At 46.2% G+C, this 20,571-nt stretch overlaps 1 protein-coding gene across 5 annotated transcripts; it reads left to right on the top strand.

Moving 5' to 3' along the window:
• kdm2aa (lysine (K)-specific demethylase 2Aa) lies at positions 1-20,226 on the top strand. 5 transcript variants are annotated; one of them, XM_031559350.2, is made up of 23 exons: positions 1-45; positions 1,061-1,070; positions 5,116-5,254; positions 5,424-5,502; positions 5,712-5,758; positions 5,877-6,055; positions 6,416-6,522; positions 9,374-9,467; positions 9,794-9,947; positions 11,145-11,260; positions 11,370-11,496; positions 12,826-13,070; positions 13,483-13,560; positions 13,806-14,057; positions 14,299-14,433; positions 14,760-14,846; positions 15,320-15,556; positions 15,923-15,952; positions 16,204-17,426; positions 17,573-17,736; positions 18,029-18,175; positions 18,427-18,642; positions 18,929-20,226. In XM_031559350.2, exons 1-23 carry the CDS (start codon positions 41-43, stop codon positions 19,108-19,110), a joined length of 4,053 nt encoding a protein of 1,350 aa, XP_031415210.1. In that variant the 5' UTR covers positions 1-40; the 3' UTR covers positions 19,111-20,226. The 5 variants fall into 5 exon arrangements, with proteins under 5 accessions (XP_031415210.1, XP_031415209.1, XP_031415208.1 ...); XM_031559349.2 differs by having other exon boundaries at positions 7-254; XM_031559348.2 differs by having other exon boundaries at positions 7-1,070.
• The last annotated feature ends 345 nt before the right edge of the window (positions 20,227-20,571 follow it).

Raw genomic sequence — 20,571 nt, 5'->3', positions numbered from 1 at the left:
ACTACAATCACGGAGATAATCAGGGAACCATTTGGTGGCTATGAGGTTGGAAATTAGTCAGCTGGAACGGAGGAAAGTTCTTTAGAAATAATAGGATAGCTAGCTAGCTAATGTTAGCTGTCGAATTTTAAACTTAAATGTTCATTGCGTTTAAAAGATTAATAGTTTGTCGTTTTAGTGTGTAGAGTTGTGGTGGAACTTCCGCCGCGTTTGTCGGGTCTGAACATTGAGAAATACATGCAGAGGGGACAACGGTAAATATTAGTACATAAGCTCAAGGGGTTTGTATTCACTTTGTAGTGATAACGTTATACATGCTAGCTAGCTAGATAAGTTAGCGTTAGCTAGGTTTAGCTACCCTTGGGCAAGGTTTTGCCTCGCTAACTACGTTAGCTTGCTATCGGATGGCCATCCAGTACAGCAATAGTGTTTTCTTTTGGTAGCAAAATGCTTCTTTTCAGTGGCGGCTAGCTAGCATAGCTAGCGAATTAAGCTAGCGATGTATGTATTTTGTGTGGTAGTGATCAACTAAATAGACACACTATTTAGACAGCAGCAGTTTTGAAATATCCATTATCAGCGTAGAGTTATTAGGATTGTTGTAATGTAGTTCGATTATAAGGTTTGTTAAGGTTAGTTGTACCCATGTTAACTTGGCGGTTGGGATAAAGTGTTCAGTTACGATGCGTGTGCTATCGCTAGATGTATAACAGAGCAGACCTGTTAGACCGAATGTCGTGGGACTGAATTTCTTTCATCTATAGTTTAATGTTTTTAAACCTTCGTTTGTAAAGTAAATGTACTTGTTTGCCATTACTTACTCTGGGTAGCTAGTTGGGTTGCTAACATTAACTAGCTTGGTTAGCTAGCTACGTCCAATTGTTTAAGTAACGCTAACGTTTGCTAACTGTCACTCATTGAAAAGTGGCGGTGAACATAATAAATCAGCATCTTAAGATAATTGTGGAAAATAGTCACACAGGGCTGCGTAGGGCTCAACAGGGAAATTAACTGTATATTGTGGCGCTGTTAACATGGACGACTCTCGCCCACGATACAGTAAACGACTGGTAAGTTGTAACGTTAACGAATTGAATATTAACATACATCTGTAAAGTCATGTCACTGCTACCTGCATTGCTTGTTTTGTTGTTTGTTTGTTTTGTATTATATTAGTCTTTGCGTTGTATCGTGGGTGTATGTATAACTATCTCTGGTGATGTATCGGGTAGACAACGGTAACGATAGCGATTTAGGGACGCTTACTCAAGTTTTGATCACATCTCTGCTGTAATAGTGGAATAGCTGTTCATGCCACCGATTAGGTAACGCACTGGCATAGCAATTTAAGCTATCCATGGTCAAACACTAGTCAGTCGACAGAGTTGTCTTTTACCGGGAATCATCTCTGGAAGTTCACATTTGAGCAGTTCAGATTGTTGTGACACGAGTTGATGTTACAGTATTTTCCCGCTTCCCGTCTTCAATTGATTTCAATGTAGTGCTTACATCCTAAATATGCTATCAATGCATTCTTGGTGATATTAAATGTGTGGGATTATCACCTGTGAGCAAACTTTAATCAACTCATGTCAGAGCCAGTGCAATAACTATGCAATGCAACTGTTTTGGAACGGTCCGTGCTGGCAAGTTGTTTTGCCGTTCAGGCATTTGCCTGGATGGGCATCTCTAACCCTTTAGCACTGCTAGACGATTAGAGGCGGTTAACTGCTGCCATAAGACTAAGCAAATCAATGTTATTCATTTACAATATGAGATTACATTCATTCCATTAATTTGTAGTTAATAAATGTGTGTGGATATTCTATACTGTTGTGTGTACAGTGATACTTCGCCTAATGAGTAGGCTGCATACTTGCACAATGATCTTTAGCTCTGACGGACATTGAAAAAATGACTAGTTTCAGAAGTTGATGAGAAGATTAGTAAAATGCCTGTTATGTTATAATGTTTTGAGATGAACGGTTGCTAATTGGTATGCTATTTGGGGAAAAAACACTGGTGCATAGATCCACCTTAACAGTTGTCAGGTAACACAGTTATCCAAGAAGCTGCAATGTAATCTTGTACTATTGGTGAAGTATGGGTTGTATTAACTTACACGCATGTAACTAGCATCGTATATTCTGAATTCCAAAAGCCCTTTCTTTAGCTATGACTGGACAGTGTTAATGATGGTTTAGCATAGGACACCAGTAGAATGACCTCAACTGTATCGCTGTGACATATCTAGAACACGCTTTGCAAGCGCGATGATTGTGTGTGAGAAGTGTTCTACAGAACTGCTCAGCCCTAGTTGTCCTTCATCATCAAGAACATCAGCAGAAGGTGTATAGCGCTCAGAGAGACAGAAACTCACCCCACATGTTCCTGCTGTTTTCGTTTGGAGGAGGGATATGACCGGAGGGCAGACCACGTGAGCAGAGATGCGGAAACGTACGCTAGTGTGAGGGGGAGGGGGAGACGGCAGTGAGGACAGGAAGGAGAGAGAGTGGGAGGGGAAGGGAGGGGTGGAGTCACTGCAGAGGCATCGGGGATGACTGAAGAGGAAAGACAGCAGTGAGCTCCCCTATTTTTCCTCCCCTCACTCGGAACGAGAGAGGAGGATGCTGCGGCCGGAGGACAGAGGAAGCTGGAGGAAGGATGTGAAGTGGAAGAGCACAGAGGAGCGAAAGAAGAGTCGAGCAAAAAGAAGGGATGGAGAAGTGACACTGAAGGTGCGAGGTGTGTAGTGTCTCACCACCTCTCTCCACAGGAGACCCCGTGAGGCATTCTACAATCTCAAGGAGAGAAGTGATGAGGAACAGACAGGGAGACAGAAGGGTAGGAAAGGAAAGATGGATGGTGGGATTGCGCAGTGAGGACGGAGCAGTGATCCTGCCCTGCCTCTGAGTGTGCATCCGTGTACGTCTGCTGCTTTTGTTATTCCTGCTGGTCTGCAGCTGCGTCTCTGCTCTCCCTCTGCTGCTTGTAGCCACACTGCTGTCCTCAACTCCTCATCCTCCATGCGTCCTTGTCCAGAGGGGGCAGCTCTACAGGGCGAGAGTCTGCCCATGACTCGGTGTCTGAGGCTAAGGACATTCCAGGAGCACCCGTCTCTCTCTTTCTCCCTTTCCATGCCTCTTGGTTTTCGTCCTGTGGTGATCTGTCGGATAGGTACTCCATTGGTGTCCCGGGGATGGCTAGTCTCCAGTGCTTGAAGGCTGGCTTTGTATGTTGCAGTGCTCTGCGGGGTCAGGTCTGCCAGCTGTTGTTGCAGCATGCTGTGTCACTGTCGTTCAGCAAGGGCTCATCACTGGCTCAGGGGAGGGAAGAGAAGGGGAGGGGTGCCTGGTGCGCCACTATCTGCTACCCTCAACTAGCCCGTTAGCTACATCTGCAGATAGTGGTCAAGGCATCCAGTTTATGTAACCAGGACATTGTGGACAAATCTGTTCAGGGTGGTGGGGAGGTTTGTCATTGTAATGGGTGAAATCGACTTATTTTGGATGAACAGTCGTAATTATCCTTACAGTGCTGCTAAATGAGACAGAAGGCGACGTGGCTAGCAGCAGGGTATGCAGGTGTTGCATAGTCTCACTTGGCAGCCCACATTGATTTTCATTCATTTATTTATTTATTTTTCCCTCTTGAAAGCAGTTGATAAGCAAGGCACTCGGTGTAGATGAGTTAGCTTTGTCATTGCCTCTCAGTTAAGCATGTCTTTCTGGAGACATGCTTTTGGAGACGCATTCACACAAGAGAGAGATGTTCTTGTGTCTGAATGTAAACACAGCAAGGTGTCTCCTTGGACACATTTTTGCTGGTGCTGTCCTTTGTCCCTCTTCATCACCAGCCCCCAAAGGACTTTACCCCTCCTTTTTTCCACCTTGAATTGTGTGGGTCAGTCCATTGCCATGGCAACAGTGCAGTCCAGCGCCACTGAGATGACACTATGATTACCCTGTGAGGAAGGCCATGTGATCAGGGGTGTAATAATTGTGTTCTGTTGCATGCACACTGTGACTGTTAGTTGCCATAATCAATGCTAGCACACCATGAAAAAAATATATAATATTACCCCTTATTGATTGCAGTGTGCAGGGAGAACCCTGCTAATGTCATTGAAGGGTGGGCTGAAAGGACTGAATCACAAAGCTGAGGATGTTAAGACATTTACCATCATGTTCTGTGTGTGGTGTTCATTGATGCATTCGTTGGTACATATTTAGTGCTCTCTGTGGATTTGTGAAAATAGCTTCTGGCCAAGTTGATTGTTTGCTGGGTGATTCAGATGGCTAGGGAGATGGGGGCTTTGTACAGTGAGAGCTTTAGGCAGTAATCACACTGAAGAGCAGCAGCAGCAAAGCCTTACACAAAGCTTGGGAAGAGTTCTATCTGGTTGCTAAGTGATAATTCATTTCTGTAGGGTGATCAATTGGCAGTCTTAGTAATTCTGGCTCTATTTAGTCGGAATTGATCAGAATGCCTGAAATGTTTATGGGTTACACCAAAGTGTAAATCAAGTTCAACTCCAACTGCGTTTCCTAGTGCAGCCCTTACAGTGTCACATCTTCCACTGCTGCACCATACCCAATAATAGGAAATCTGCTGCTTCAGCCACTTCTACTGCTGGTCAGTGTGATCATTACCGTAGTCCTGATTTGGGCAAGAGATGACCAATGGGGCAGCCAGACTTGTTCTCAAGCGAGAAACCATCTTAAGCCAACCAGTTGTTACCATCAGACATTTCACACTTGTTTATGTATTTATTTTTATTTTTTCTGGAAAGGAGCAATGTGATGTACTCTGGTGTGTGTCTGTGTCTGTTTGTTTCTGAGTTCCATTTTATGAAACGATTGCAGTACACAGCCTGTTTCCTAACATTTTCAAACTCCTTAAATGGTCCTTTGTAGCATTAGTCACCGTTTTATTCGGTGCCTGTTGTAAATTGTTAACATGGAGAGTAAGACTTGCACTCTTGTTTTATCAGCATAATGACCTTGCTGAGTACTTAGGACATAGTGATAATGTATCTGTTTCCATATTTTAAAACTTAGTGCGTGACGGCTAAGGTAGTTGAACACTGTCTTCTGCTCTTGTCTACTTTCTTAGCGGTCAGGCACGCGGCGGCGTTACCATGACGATGGCATCTCCGATGACGAGATCGAGGGGAAGAGAACCTTTGACCTGGAGGAGAAGCTGCGGAGCGATCGCTTCAGCTCCGATCGGGTCAGACGGCTGGAGGGGAAAGGTGAGTCACTTCCTGTAGAAAACCCACCAGAACTTCCGCTGAGGCTTTTGATCTGTTATGTTAGAATAACGTTTTCTGTTGGCTGGCACTTATTCATATTTTGGTATAGTTTCCCCTGCCAGATGTTTTATTTTAAGGGTAAGAGTAGTGATGCACTGTTTGTTTGTAGATTTCAACTTCGAGTACATCCAGAGGGAAGGACTGCGGGACCCTATCATCTTTGAGAGGCCAGAAGGACTGGGCATCAAGTAAGACCATTCTCCTCCCACTCTTGAGTTTCGCTCCACCCTCTTTGTTCATGCTCTTACTCCTACTTATGCAAACTCCATCTGTTCCACTTTTCCCTTACTTATTCGTTCATCTTCCTTTTTAAACCCTTGTCATCCTGTTTGGTGTTTATGTTGTACTCATGCCATTCAAGAACTGACACGGACTGTGATCTGTTCTCTCATTTTAGGATGCCAGACTCTGACTTCAGTGTGAACGATGTGAAAAGTTATGTAGGTAAGGATCACGCTACTTCCCTCTACCCGTACTCTTTAGTTTCCTAATCGCGCCATGTATTCATTTTGCGATCTGCATCTTTACTCACAGTCCTGCCCCGTCTCTTTCTTCCTCTTAGGCAGTCGGCGAGTGGTTGACGTGATGGATGTGACCACTCAGAAGAACATTGAGATGTCTATGGCACACTGGAGGCGGTACTATGAGACCCCACCTGCCCAGAGAGAAAAGCTGTACAACGTCATCAGCCTGGAGTTCAGCCACACCAAACTAGAGAACCTGGTCAAAAGGCCTGCGACGGTTAGTAACACCAATGTGTGCATTCACATTCACAGACAAATTCACTTTCATTGAGAAAGCACTTGTACCTGACCTAGATCTCTTCAACAGGACTGTGAGCATCACATGGCATATTTATATCATATTCAGTAACGTTGAAGTAAATATTGCATTTTAGTCGGGTTGCTATTCATTTCAGTGAGGCTGCAGCCCACCTTCTGAGCAGGGGTTTACACAGAGGAAGTTTGTCCTTGCCAGTGTTTGCTCTGCGTGCGCTTAAGGCACTAATGGTGCAATATGCATTAAAATAAGTAATTCTGCAAAATTACCCAAAACACCCCTGTCAAGTTTGCTCTATGAAACGGTGGTTTTGTCTCTCAGGTGGACATCATTGATTGGGTGGACAACATGTGGCCCCGGCACCTGAAGGAGCGACAAAGAGACTCCACCAATGCTATCATAGACATGCAGTACCCCAAAGTGCAGAAGTAAGACTCCTTTTTTTTTCTGTTAAACTATGCTTCTCTCCATCCCCCTCTCTGACACACACACACACACACACACACACCTTTGTGTGTTCAGTTGCATCATAGACATTAAGCTCTTTTGAGTTGTCACTCATACAGCTACAAATCAAAAGGTATGGCAGCCATCTTTTAATGTGGAGAAGTGACATACTCCGGCTTTCTGTCCTTGTTTTCTCTGCCATTCACAGGGATTAAAGTATTCCGGCACCGTGCCGGATTTCCAGCGTGCGGTCTTTGGCTGCGAAAAAAAATTCTTATATTTAAAAAAAAAAAACACGTCTCGATATCATCACCCTCACTTTCAAGTTTATGAGTTTGTCTGCCAATGAAATGAAAGGAGCACAACTCTCCCGCTCTCAAAATAACATTATTAGCCAATCAGAAGTAGATTGGGGCGGGTCTTGGGGAAATGTGCTTCAAACACCGACTTTTCTCTATCGCTCTGCCTAGCGTAGATGCCCGAGTAGAGAGACATCACACCAAAGGAGAGTAGGATGGAAAGTAAGTTCATGAAAATAAATGGTGCTGGGCATGGATAGAAGAGATGGGAAGGGAAGGACAGTAAGCCTTTTGGTAGCTGGTGTAAGAAGTTAAGAGAAGCTGGTGCTTGCTTCTGCACTTTGTGCTCGAGAAAGCTAATATAGCCTTTGCAACTAGCTAGCTCTCCAACACACAACGCCTTTACCGGGAGCAACATCCACAGCTGATGTACCGGCATCAATAACTGACCGTGTGTGTGATGTGTGTTTGACTAAACTGTCAATATCCAATCAGCATGCCGCTATTTTAACACACACGGCATAACACCAGAGTTTAAAAGACGTATTTCGGAAAAGCTAAAAAAAAAACTGCCATGTTTTCCTTAAATGTCGACGAAGCCACCAACAAGTACATGGACAAAGTCCTGTTTTGTATTTATTTCCCAACATTAAAGTTACCAGTTCTTGTAACATTTTAATGTTTTGTTTGTTATTTATTTTATTGATATATTTTCTATTAATTTCCTAGTATTTAATTTACGATTATTTCTTTTGAACAAAGTAATTATGGAAATGTTGCAATATAAAACTACATTATTATCTATAGTTCACTGTTGCACTTTAACAGTTTAAAAAGTAAATCGCTGTCCTTTTTCATATATCCTCAATTAAATGGTTGCAAATCAAATCTTCTTCCACTGACATACCCTTATAACATGTCACCTTGTAATTGTAAGTCATCTTGTAACCTTTCAAGGACAAAGCTTAGCAGCAAAACTTGATATCAAAAGAAATCGTAAATGCCACATGTGTTAGTACTAGGGATGGGCATAATTCATCGACGATCGATTAATTGATCATTAAGAATTTCCTCGATGAAATTATTTTTTCGTCGATTAAAACATGTTCTCCTGCGTAGTGTGCGTGTAATTTATTTATTTTAGGGCTGTCAAAGTTAACGCGTTATTCTATGAGATTATTGTGGCGGAGATTAATGCAATCAAATATTTGAACGCAGTTAACGCAACTTTGTTTACTTCCGGTGCGCGTTGACCCATGGCACGAAACCGCCCCTTGTCTGCAGTCAGTTAGATAGAAGAGACCGAGACTGTAGTTGAAGATGGAGAGAGCTGAGGGATTGTTGGGCGGAAAGTTTCTGTTTAAGAGGCAAAATGACAGAACAATCGACAAAACTAAAGTTGTATGTAGCATTTGTCAAGCTGAATGTAGCTATCACAGAAGCAGCTCGTGTTTAAGTTATCACCTTAATGCAAAGCACCCGACAGAAAGCAGTCCCAGGTTAGATGGTCGCCAACCCACACTCCACGACTTCTCTAGGAAATGAACTAGACCAGTCCGTGAAAAGGTTACCAACGCTGTAGCAGTTTAGGTTGCCGGCGACTGTCGGCCCATCAACATAGTTGAAGACGGTGGGCTGACTGAGGTGATTCGAATTGCTTCAGGGGACAATTCTTACGATTTACCGTCGAGGGGCACCATTGTGTCTCGCATACATTCCTTGGCTGATGGCGAGAGAGCACGAAAAAAATACAATTAAACAACAGTGTCTAAAATACACGCTGTCTGAAGTGATTACTCGTTAATTTATAAGATTTAGTCTTTAGAAGAAAACAAACTTTTAAATCACGATGAATCTAGATGAATGAATTTCAAAATGTGAGATTAATTAGTTAGAGAGAAAAAAAAAACGAAGGTCAGTTGTGTTTATGAGCACCGGCTTCTAGCTGTCGGCTCCGCTGCTTAAGCGTACAGCAGCGCATATTTTCAAGTGTAACCATTGAACGGATCCCGTTTAACTGCCACAAGAGTTGTCCATCTTGTAAGTTTAACTGCCACGAGAGTTGTTCATCTGGTAATAAAGATCTCAATGAGGAAACACGCTGTGTTTTTTCTATTTTCACTGCATTTTAATATAGCCTATAAATAGTGAATTTTAATATAAAAATATGAATGATTAATCGAAAATCGATCGTTAATTCTCCCGACGATCGATTAAGACAATTTAATCGAATGCCCATCCCTAGTTAGTACCATGTGAGGTGGAGGACTATTACTGACCTTTCTTGGGATTGCAGTTTCAAAAGTCTCACCATAATCTGCAATCATTCATTTCTAAATGTTTGTTTGTTTGTTTGTTTTTTTTACCCTGCGAATGTGTCCATGCCACGGGAAGACACCCCCCCCCCCCCCCCCCTCCCACACACAAAAAAAAGTTCAGGTTCAGGATTTTTTTTTTTGCTTTAAACCCTGCATTCATTTTATACTCATATTTTGCCCTCTCCTTTTCCTGGCCCCTCCCTTTGCTTTGGCAGATATTGTTTGATGAGTGTGCAGGGCTGCTACACAGACTTCCACATTGACTTCGGGGGCACGTCTGTCTGGTACCACATATTACGAGGAGGAAAGGTGAGTCCAGCTCACAGAACATTCCCAGCATGAGCTTGTTAGCCCAACACACACTGTTAAGACTATGTGGCACAGTCCAATGGAGGACTGCCCAATCCATCTCACACAGCCCAGCTCCATCACTGTATGATGGGCCATGTCATTCTTCAGGATGGCTTTGTAGAAAGTGTTTATGATCACATCTTAACTCATACATGACTTGGCCATGACTGAATAACAAACAGGACTGAATAACAAACAGGCTCCAATATCATTGAGTGTAAGACTGAAATGAGATGATATTCCAATTGACGTGAGGTAATCCCTGTCCCTCTGCTCCCTCTCAGGTCTTCTGGCTGATCCCACCCACACCACAGAACCTGGATCTCTATGAGAACTGGGTGCTGTCGGGCAAACAGGGTGACATCTTCCTGGGTGACAAGGCCACCGACTGCCAGAGGATAGAACTTAAGCAGGGATACACATTCATAATACCATCAGGTGATCAGGGGTTCCTACATGCACAATAAAATCCTGTTGTACCGTATTTTTCTGACTATTAGCTGCACCGTTTATAAACCGTATTACAGTATTTTATTTAATTGTATAAAACAAACCTATGTATTGAACGCACCTGTGTATTAACTGCAGTGTACTCAATGTTACATAATCATGTCATGTAAAACTAAATGCTATGTAGTTATGGTGCAAGTGCTACTAGCCATTTTAAAGTTGTATGAGGTGGGGATGGGCATCTCAAGCAAAAATACGACCCCCTCCATGCACACACACACTCACACACACTCCTCATTCCAACGTGCAGTGAACATTATTTATTGTGTTGTGTGGGAATGCACACTAAATGTTTAGGTAAAATCGTTAATCGATCCCCTGGTCTTTTTTTTTTATATATAATTGTAAACGTTTCCCATTTGCATTAAGTGGTCTCCTCAATTTAACCAGTAAAATTATAATAGGAAATATATATATAATATATAAATATAATAGAAACCCCCAGGGTGCATTGCAGCTTCATATTCACACTTTTAACATAAGTTCATATTAACACAGCATCTGCCAACTGCCAACCTCAAGATAGAGATAGCTAGGATAGTTAAAAAGCTATGATGGGTAGAAACCCTCTGGGTGCCTTTGCAGCTTCATATTAACACAAGTTCATATTGGGCACGCTACTACCAGGCAACTACCAACTGGTAAGAAGGCTAGCTAGAGATGGCTAGGCTAGTTCATAGCTAGGTTAACTGGCATGAGACCTTGCATGTTTTACATACCTCTCACGGAGGTTCGCACTCTATAGCATCACGTTAAATAGGCGACAGTCAGGTGGGAATACACAACACCTGTGACTTTGGAAGACTCGAGTGGGAATGAAAATGTGCTATATATCCCATGTTGCTTTTACCTGATCCATTAACAGGATTTGTATGTGAGAGAAGGAGGGGGTGAGAGACCCATTCACGCTTTTCCTGGCAGAGTTACTGTGCGCGTTACCAACTACCGGGCTGGACAAATGCAATCCCATGTATAGACCGCACCTCTGTATAAACCACAGGGCTGCTGATATTTTACAAAATCAATGAATAAACCGCAGTTCATAGTCAGGAAATTACGGGACACTATCCGCAATACACAGCACAACATGTTTTTGAAAAAGCTGACCCATTTCTTTGTATCTAGGCTGGATCCATGCAGTCTACACACCTGTAGACACGTTGGTCTTTGGTGGGAACTTCCTGCACAGTTTTAACATCCCCATGCAGCTCAACATCTACAGCATTGAGGACCGCACACGGGTGAGACCATGCTCTCGGCACGCTTTCTCTCAGCCTGCTTCTGTTTCCGACATGCTATGAGCACCTCATTTGAGTTTACATGCATTAATCTCATCCTTCCCCATCTCAGGTTCCTGCCAAATTTCGCTACCCGTTCTACTACGAGATGTGTTGGTATGTCCTGGAGAGGTACCTGTATAGCCTGACCAACACCTCATACCTGACGCCCGACTTTCAGAAACACTCCCTGGGCATCGGTAAGGAATGGCAATTGTTTAGGAATACAGTGCCTTGCATAAGTATTCACCCCTGGGATGTTTTGCCCTTTTATTGCTTTTATCAATCAATCATCGTCAATATAAGTTGGATTTTTTACAAAAAAGCCCTCTAATGTCAAAGTGAAAACAGATTTCTACACATTAATGTCAATTTAATAAAAATATGTAATGAAAAATAAGTGATTGCATAAGTATTCACCCCCTTTAAAAGTGACTGACCTCATTCAACAGAGGTCCAGCCAATTGGTGCTAGAAGTCTCACAATTAGTGAAATGGGGATCAGTGTGCAGTGAATGTGTCAAGTGATTGTAGTATAACGACACCTGTGTCTGGAAGGTCCATTAGGTCCCATGGTCAGTATTCAGTAATCAGTATTCCTGGCTACCGTTACACCATGAAGACCAAAGATCACTCCAAGCAACTAAGAGAAAAGGTTATTGAAAAGTATAAGTCAGGGGAAGGATAAAAAAAAATGTCCAAGGCATTAAACATCCCCTAGAATTCTGTTAAATCCATCATCAAGAAATGGAAGGAATATGGCACTGTGTAAATCTGGCTAGAGCTGGCCGTCCCCAAAAACTGGCAGAAAATAGGCAGATTTACGCATGTGCCATATTCCTTCCATTACTTGATGATGGATTTACCAGAATTCCACGGGATGTTTAGTGCCTTGGACATTTTTTTGTATCCTTCCCCTGACTTATACTTTTCAATAACCTTTTCTCTGAGTGTTCTTTTGTCTTCATGGTCTAACGGTAGCCAGGAATACTGATTACTGAATACTGACCAGTGAATGGACCTTCCAGACACAGGTGTCGTAATACTACTATCACCTGAGACACATTCACTGCACACTGATTCCCATTTCACTAATTGTGAGACTACTAGCACCATTTGGCTGGACCTCTGTTGAATGAGGTCAGTCACTTTTAAAGGGGGTGTATACTTATGCAATCACTTATTTTACATTACATATTTTTATTAAATTGACATTACTGTGTAGAAATCTGTTTTCACTTTGACATTAGAGGGCTTTTTTGTAAAAAAAAATTGTCAAAATAGGCAACTTATATTGACCATGATTGACTTATAAAAGCAATAAAAGGGTAAAACATCCAAGGGGGCGAATACTTATGCAAGGCACTGTATATGGAGTATCGCTTTTATATTGCAAAACGTAATATGTCTGTAGAAAATTCACTAGTATGCATGTTTAATTATAAGCCATTTATTCGTAAATGTCTCAACATTAGTGCAATACAGTAAGCTATCACCACCACCACCTTTTCTACTGTGCTTTTTTTTCAGGCCTGAAGCGAGAGGCCTCTAGCGAAGACGGTGAAAACCTTAACGGCCACAACAAAGAGGAAGATGACGAAGATGATGAGAAGCCCCCCTCTCCCCTCATCAAACCTGGGGTTAAAGTTCACCTGACTCCCTTTGAGCTGGAGGGGATGTGGAGCCTGCTGGGGAAGCTGGAGTCTCTGCCTTCCCACAAGAACTGTGTGCCTGCTGGCATCCAAAACGCACCTGCCCTGCTGCATGACATCAAGGTAATAAGACATCCCGTGGGTGTCAGTGAGTGAGAGGTTTTTAAAACGCTCATGTTTTATTCAAAACAACCACTAAGGGTTGAGCCGAAAGTCTTCAGAGATCATTTTGATGCGCGTACTGGGCTTTCAATAAGTGGTATACATTGTATTTACCAATCAGACTGAATGGTATGACAGATCATGATTTTAAAGGAACAGCTATAGCAGCCATGGTTAGAAACTTGTTTCTGGCGTAATTTCCAAACACTCAAATCTATAAAACCACCACTCACGTTAAGAGATATCTCATAGGAGATGTCATTAGCATTGCTATGTAGTGGAAGTTTTATTTTCTTTCTCCCAGGCCTGTATTTCTTTACTTACCTTACTTATTTTACTTACCAACTCCCTGTGTTTTCTTGTCTGTTCCAAGGCACTGCTAAAGGAACATGCTGCTGACATCCCCAAGCTATCCTACACTGGAAAACCTATTGTGAAGTGGCCAAGGAGAGTGAGTGCTTTAGCATAGCTTCTTCAAGCTAGCACACTTCCAGGCACCAGACTGGTGATTCAAATACAAACAGTTGCAGTCAATTCTTCAACCCCCTTAATCCTCAGTACACTCTGGTGATGTGGTTAAAGGGATTGGATAATTTGGAGTGCAACTGTATTTTTGAAACCTGGTTTTAACCAAAACTGTAATATACTAATTACAAAATTAATTGATTCAAACTCTTTCCCACTCCCTGTGTGTAGCCCTCGTGGTATTCACCTCCTCCTACCCCAGCCCCTGTAGGGCGCCCTCGTCTGGCCACTACGGTTGTGGCGCCACGGCCGGTGAAGCCGCCCTCGTCCATGTCGGTGCTGCGGCGGCGACGCGTACGCTGCAAGCGCTGTGAGGCCTGTCTGCGCACTGAATGTGGCGAGTGCAACTTCTGCCGAGACATGAAGAAGTTCGGTGGCCCCGGCAAGCTCAAGCAGACCTGCGTGCTTCGCCAGTGCCTGGCGGTGAGTTGGCCATTGAAATTGCATCATGGTCGCCATATGTGGGTTTTTTGAACCGTGAACAATGATCGTGAGGCAACGTTTTCCTCTTAAATACACACAAAACCCTAGCTGCTTGGTTTGAATAGTTTTAAGGTTGGGGTTTTGCTCTTGTATAATATATGTCTACATAGCTTCTGATATATGCTATGAATGTTTGCTTTCACTGATGGCCTTTTCTGCCTGCCTCCCTCCCTCCCTCCAGCCGGGCCTGCCCCTGTCAGCAGCGTGTGAGGTGTGTGGGGAGGGCAACCCTGAGCCTGGCGAGTCCCAGACCTTCTCCCTCATGCTCATGGAGTGCTCCAACTGTGCCCAGATAGCGCACCCCGGCTGCCTCAAGGTACACCCCATACAGCTTGGGCAAACCAAACAGCTGACATCCCTTGTGCCATCAACAGTCCAAGTTCCACAACTGCTTGTACCTTCTAAATCGGATAGTTTAGAATCAGTCATTCTTTCCCCCCTCTATTCACTTTGGATAAAAGCACCTGCTAAATGCCAGGCCTTTACCCTTCTGTTCTTTGAGGAAGGCAGACTTCCAAACAGCAACCAAATGTATGTAAATATGAACATGCCTCATTTCCTTGTGCTAATGGAAGAACTGCTTTTTGGCCAACTTCGCTCATGCCCTCCCACGCAACCTTCCCTTCTGCCTCTTCTCTCCAGGTGGCAGGAGAAGGAGTAGTTAATAAAGACCTGCCCAGTTGCTGGGAATGCCCCAAGTGCGTTCAGGACAAGGGCAACAACTCTGAGGTAACCCTTTTGTATTTTACTATGCACTAAAACCATCTTAATTCGCTGCTTTTATAATATAGTAAATGATGTAGTGAACAGTACTAATTTGCAAAGCTTAAAAAAGTATTTCAACTCTTTGCATGGCCTCGTATTGACATGGTAAACGCATAGCTAACTGCTTCTAATTTTCACTGGTGCTGTAGCGAGGCATGGGTTTTGGTTGCTGTGCGTGCGTGCGTGCGTGCGTGCGTGCGTGTGTGTGTGTGAAAGAAAGAAAGAAAGAAAGAAGAGAGACAGACAGACAAAGTATCTCTGAGGCATTGTAGGAGTGAACGGCCTTGGCTGTGTCTTTCGTGCGATTGCACCTGTGTGAATGCTTTGTGTTTGTCTGCGTGCTTGCGTGTGTATCTGCGTGTCTGTGTGATCGCTGTCTGTGTGTGGGTACGTGTGTGAAGCTGATAACGGCCGTGCCTGTCTCTCCTGTGTGCCAGTCATCGGGCAGCGGTGATGACGGCCCGGCGAGCGGGTGCCTGCTCCTTCTGCCTGCGGCCCAGCGCCTCTTCGCGCCCGAGGGGGCCGCGTTGGGCCGGCAGGGTCAGGGGGCCGGGGCCGTGTGGCGAAGGGTGGGCCGCCCCCCTTCCTCCTCCTCCTCTCCCCTCCCTCTCGCCCAGGGGTCGCCACGGCAACGGGCGGGCACCCTGGAGCAGCAGCGGCGGCTCAGGAAGAGGGTGAGAGGTGCCGTCTTTCCACCGCCGCACGCGCTCCCCCCAATCCTCCCACCCACCCCTCGCTCGCTCACGCCATTCCCCGCTCGCTGTCTTCCCTCCCCCCTCCCCTCTCTGATGCCCCACATCGCCATCACCTGCCCGCCCCACCCGTCGCTACTGAGGCCGACCGCTGGAGGAGAGCTGATGAGGGTCCGAGGTGTGCTTGGTGTTTCATGCATGTGAACCTAAGGGGCCCCTCCCCTCGCAGATGAAGTGCTGTGAAGTGGTTGTAAGTGCTGCCACCAGAGGCAGGCATTAGCGCTGAATGTAAGTGTCCTGCTTTCTAGTGAATGAACTCTCACATGTCACACTCTTCTCTGATTGCAGATCAAATTGGAGCGGAAGAAAATCCACATGGTAAGTGTAGAAATATGACTGTGGTTCTCAAACCTGTTCTTGGGGTTCCCCTGCTCTCCGTACCTGACTTGGCCAATCAAGAACATTCTAATTGAAACGACTGATCTTGGACATAGGAGATTTGCTAGGGGGGATGTTAAGGGTAAAGAACCCTAAAACTATGTAGGTCTGTATTGGGGGTTACTCCAGTGGACTCTCTAATTCCTGCTCTCCACACAATGACACTAACTGTCTTCCCCTGTCATGCTCAGAAACGGAAGTCCTCCTCTCTGGATGGTCGTCCTGCTAAGATGTACCGCCGGCATGGCCACGACCAAGATGAAGATGACTCGGTCAGTGACGACGATGAGGATGATGAGGGCATGCGACCAGGGCCAAGGAAGATGTCACTCCACGCCCGGGGTGGGACTTCGGCTAGTCGCCGTGGTTATGGTGCTGGGAGGCGGGGCATATGGAGAGGCACCTCTCACCGGGGGAGGGGTCGAGGCAGCGGGTTGGCCCCCAACTCTGGGTTGAAGATGAGGCGGGGTTTTGGGGTTCGAGGCGAGAGAGGCGGCCGGGTTAGACTCCGGGGTGGATCCAGGATGCAGCGGCGACGCTACGAGTCAGATGACGACGATGACGATGATGATGACGATGATGACGACGACGACGATGACGACGATGACGAAGATGATGAGAGCGACGAGGAGCACATGAGCCACGCAGAGAAAGACCATCGACGGCGGCGGCGGAGACGCAGAAGGAGAGATGATGATGACGACGACGACGATGAGGACGACGACGACGATGAGGACAGCGAGGACCTGGACGGAGAGGACGAGGAGATGGACGACATGGACGAAGAGGACGACGACGACGACGATGACGAAGAGGAGGACGACAACCAGACCGACTCTGATCCCGAGCCACCTGTGCTGCTGGTTTCGGACCTGAACGACGAGTTGCTGAATGGCTCCTACCTGACGGTCACCCTGCAGCGCCCCACCAAGGCCAAGCGTGACCCCGGCTCCATCGTGCCCAAGCTAGAGGCCGCCATGTCCCCCCGAGCGCCCAGTGGCAGCAGCCCCGGCCCTGGCTTCATCCAGCGCAAGACCCTGCACAAGGCACGCCACAAGAATGGCAGCACTGTTGCCACCGGCAACGGCCTCACGCAACCAAAGGGTTCTGCTTTGGCAACGCCGGGCAGACACCCACGGCATCGCAACTCCAACCATCGGCACCATCACCACAGAGACGGCGAGAGGGACACGGCCTCACCTTCCAGCTCGGCGTCGTCTCGCTCCTCAGTTTCGCCCACACCACCTCCACCCTCATCTTCCACCTCTCCTCCGTCGCTCCTCTCCCATCCCTCCTTCCGGGAGGTGGGGAACGAGCCGGGCGCTGAGAAGGAGGTGTGGGTCTCTGTGTTCCGATACCTGACACGCACTGAGCTCAGCGTCTGCATGACTGTCTGCAAGGCCTGGTACAAGTGGTGAGTGCCCCTACAGTCATGCCCGCACTGTCTGATGTACATCCTAAATGGAATTAACCTCAAGTGGAAACATTTGCATTCAACCGCTAGTTCTTACCACGGATTTCTCCATCCACTAACACACACGTTCTGTTTCACTTTCCTAGGGGCTGTGACAAACGTCTCTGGACTCGGATAGATCTTAGCCGCTGTCGCTCTCTGACCTCTCAAGCCCTGTCAGGCATCATCAAGCGCCAGCCAGTGACCCTTGACCTCTCCTGGACACCCATCTCCAAGAAGCAGCTCTCCTGGCTCATCCACCGAATGCCAGGTAGTGGCATACACAGCTGCACACACACACACCAACTCCTCTTCTCTACGATAGTAAAACTATTAAGGCACGTTTCGCACACTAGACAGAAAGAATGCCCTTCCTTTCAATTAGAAGCTTGTGGTATTTTCCAGGGCTCCTTGCAGATGTATGGAAATGTACTTGTTTGTCAGTCAAAGGTTGTGTAATCGTCAGTGCTGTTGGATTATCAGCCATGTTAACGGTGGTAAAAGCATGTATTGTATTTGGGACCGTGGGAAAGATGACCTTCCTTGTGTGTTGTGTCCCTCAGGTCTGAAGGATCTGCTGGTGGCCGGCTGCCCCTGGCTGTCTGTGTCGGCACTCAGCTCCTCCAGCTGTCCGTACCTGCGCACCCTGGACCTGCGCTGGGCCGAGGGGGTGAGAGACAGCCAGATCAAAGACCTGGTCACACCCCAAGGTGAGATCCGTGCACAAAGTCCTCACAAAATATGGCCCATTTGATAGGCTGCAATGTACAGGTCTGGCTCAGTAAATAGAATGAGGGCCCATGGTGCACACAAGCTGTGTTTAATAAGTGCTTAAGTCTCAGACATAGACCAGAAAGATGCAGGCTGAACACCCTTCGTAAATATAGCCCAGTGATTTTTCAGTGTGTTCAGGTTGTGTCTGTAAGTGTTGCATGTAACATTGTGTCGGTTGTGTGTTTAGGCGTTGAGTCGCGCAGCCGACTGCGGGCCATGCAGACGCTACGCCTGTCGGGTCTGGACATCGGTGACTCGACGCTGCGGCTGCTGCTCAGACACATGCCCCTGCTGCGGCGGCTAGACCTGGCCCACTGCCGGGCCATCACAGACCAGTCCGTGATCCTCCTAACTGCCACCGGCTCCCCCACACGCCACGCGCTCACCGAGCTTAACCTTGCAGGTATGGCGCCTACAGCCAGGCATTCTGTGTGTGTGTGTGTGTGTGTGTGTGTGTGTGTGTGTGTGTGTGTGTGTGTGTGTGTGTGTGTGTGTGTGTGTGTGTGTGTGTGTGTGTGTGTGTGTGTGTGTGTGAGAAAAGAGTGCTAGTGTGAAAGTCTACCTGTGTAAGAGATGCGTGCGATGTGAAATGAAATGAATTGGCGGGCTATCTCTGACTCTATCTTGTCTATTTTTAACTTTTAACCCCTCCCTACCGTTCTTTCTGTTTGTCTGTTTGTGCGTCCCAGGCTGTCATAAGCTGACGGACGCATGCCTGCAGTACCTGAAGCGCGCGTCTGCGCTGCAGCTGCTGGACCTGCGGGGCTGTAAGGGCGTGACGCGCCGCGCCTGCGAGAGCTTCATCTCCGACCTCTCCTACTGCACCTACTTCTGCATGACCGATGACAAGCTCATCCAGAGGATATCCTAACGGCGCACGCCCACACACACACACACACACCGCGCACACACACCCTCTCCAACACACACCTGACCGCAGCAGCCGCTGTAACACACCCAAAGTCCTCCTCTATGTCAGTGACAAAGAGTGAGTGAGAGGGAGGAAGGGAGCAGCTCCACTAAACCATTGGGGCACAAGGGCCATGATGGCAGGATGAGGGAGCAGTGGAGGAGGGAGAGGATTTAAATGAATGACCAGCCCTACTTCCCTTGAGATGGTGTTATGGGGGGATGGAATGGCTGCCTGAGAGAACGCTAACGGCTCCTCTGTGGGCTGGAGAGGTGGTTGAAGGCCTGAGCTGGGCTCCAGTGTTTTAAGACTGAGAACAGTGGGCTAGAGGGAGCAGGAGCGCCTGTAGAACTAGCGCCCTCATTGTGTGTGTGTGTGTCCCCGTATCCACATGGAGACCGGTCTGTGTTCAGTAGATCAGCATTTTTGTTCTTTTTGGTGAACAGCTGAAAGTCCAGTCAGGGTGAGTGGGATGTCCCGTAGCATTGCTGTGTAGGAGACAAAGTCTGATGACCAGTGGCACTGGACTTTAACAAGGCATCAAATCTTGAGCATAGGTGAAGACTCTTTCCGTCTGCCTCCACCAGAACCAGAGGTAGCACGGGCCCGATGGACTGCTAGTCAAAACTGAAGTTGACCTACCATCTGCTGTCCGTGTCGCGCTCCAGAGGTGGATGTGTCGGGTGGAATGGCCTACGCTCCAAGCCTAGTGCCAACTGAGAACTCTGCTTTCAGCCAGACTCGCTGTGTGGTTTTTGCACAGCCTCAGTTATCATATGTTTCCATTCTTTTAGCTCCTTTTCTGCTTTCTGTTTCAGCATGTCTATTTTAGAATTCCTGCTCATCTTCAAAACCCGTCCTAAAATTTGCTTTTTGGACAGCCTCAGCATCTGTGGGTCTTCATTCTGGAACACCACCACCGTTCTCAATGTCTGTTTTGTTGTTTTTTCTCTGTATTTACGTTGAGTGGTACATTGCTCTGTCTTACCCTGCTGTACCTGTAGTCTCGACTAAGGGTTGTTCATATTCTCTGTGTAAATTGTTTTGCTCTGTCATTAAAACATGACTTTATAGTAATACTGCTTGAAGCATCAAGGTGGCAGTTATTTTTCTCAGAGAATGTTTGGGGTTTTTTTCAAGAAAGAAAGAAAAATAAATATAAAAACCTTAAAATAAAAGACAATCTCAACACCATGTCTGGTCTTCTATTCTAGAATGCACTATGGCTTTGGCTGCGTCATTAGAAGGCATTTCTTCTTGCTCTTCATGAATCCACTAGCTGGTGTTCAACATCAGCTAACTTTCTTAGAGCTGCTTTTGGGTTCTTGAATGTGACGGAGTTGGGTTGCCACTGTCAACCACGTGATGGTTCTCTTTTTCTTGACTTCTTTTAAATGCATTCAGGAGACTTAATTTAAGGAA

The sequence above is a fragment of the Clupea harengus genome, chromosome 22, assembly GCF_900700415.2.
Source record: "Clupea harengus chromosome 22, Ch_v2.0.2, whole genome shotgun sequence".
In the NCBI taxonomy this organism is placed as follows: domain Eukaryota; kingdom Metazoa; phylum Chordata; class Actinopteri; order Clupeiformes; family Clupeidae; genus Clupea; species Clupea harengus.
This window is presented reverse-complemented; position numbering and strand designations above follow the sequence as displayed.

Coding starts and splice junctions, on each gene's coding strand:
- kdm2aa (XM_031559346.2), top strand. CDS start 2,628: ATGCTGCGGCCGGAGGACAGAGGAAGCTGGAGGAAGGATGTGAAGTGG. Junction 6,523..9,373: donor CAGTACCCCAAAGTGCAGAA/GTAAGACTCCTT, acceptor TTGCTTTGGCAG/ATATTGTTTGATGAGTGTGC. Junction 18,176..18,426: donor AGACCTGGTCACACCCCAAG/GTGAGATCCGTG, acceptor TTGTGTGTTTAG/GCGTTGAGTCGCGCAGCCGA.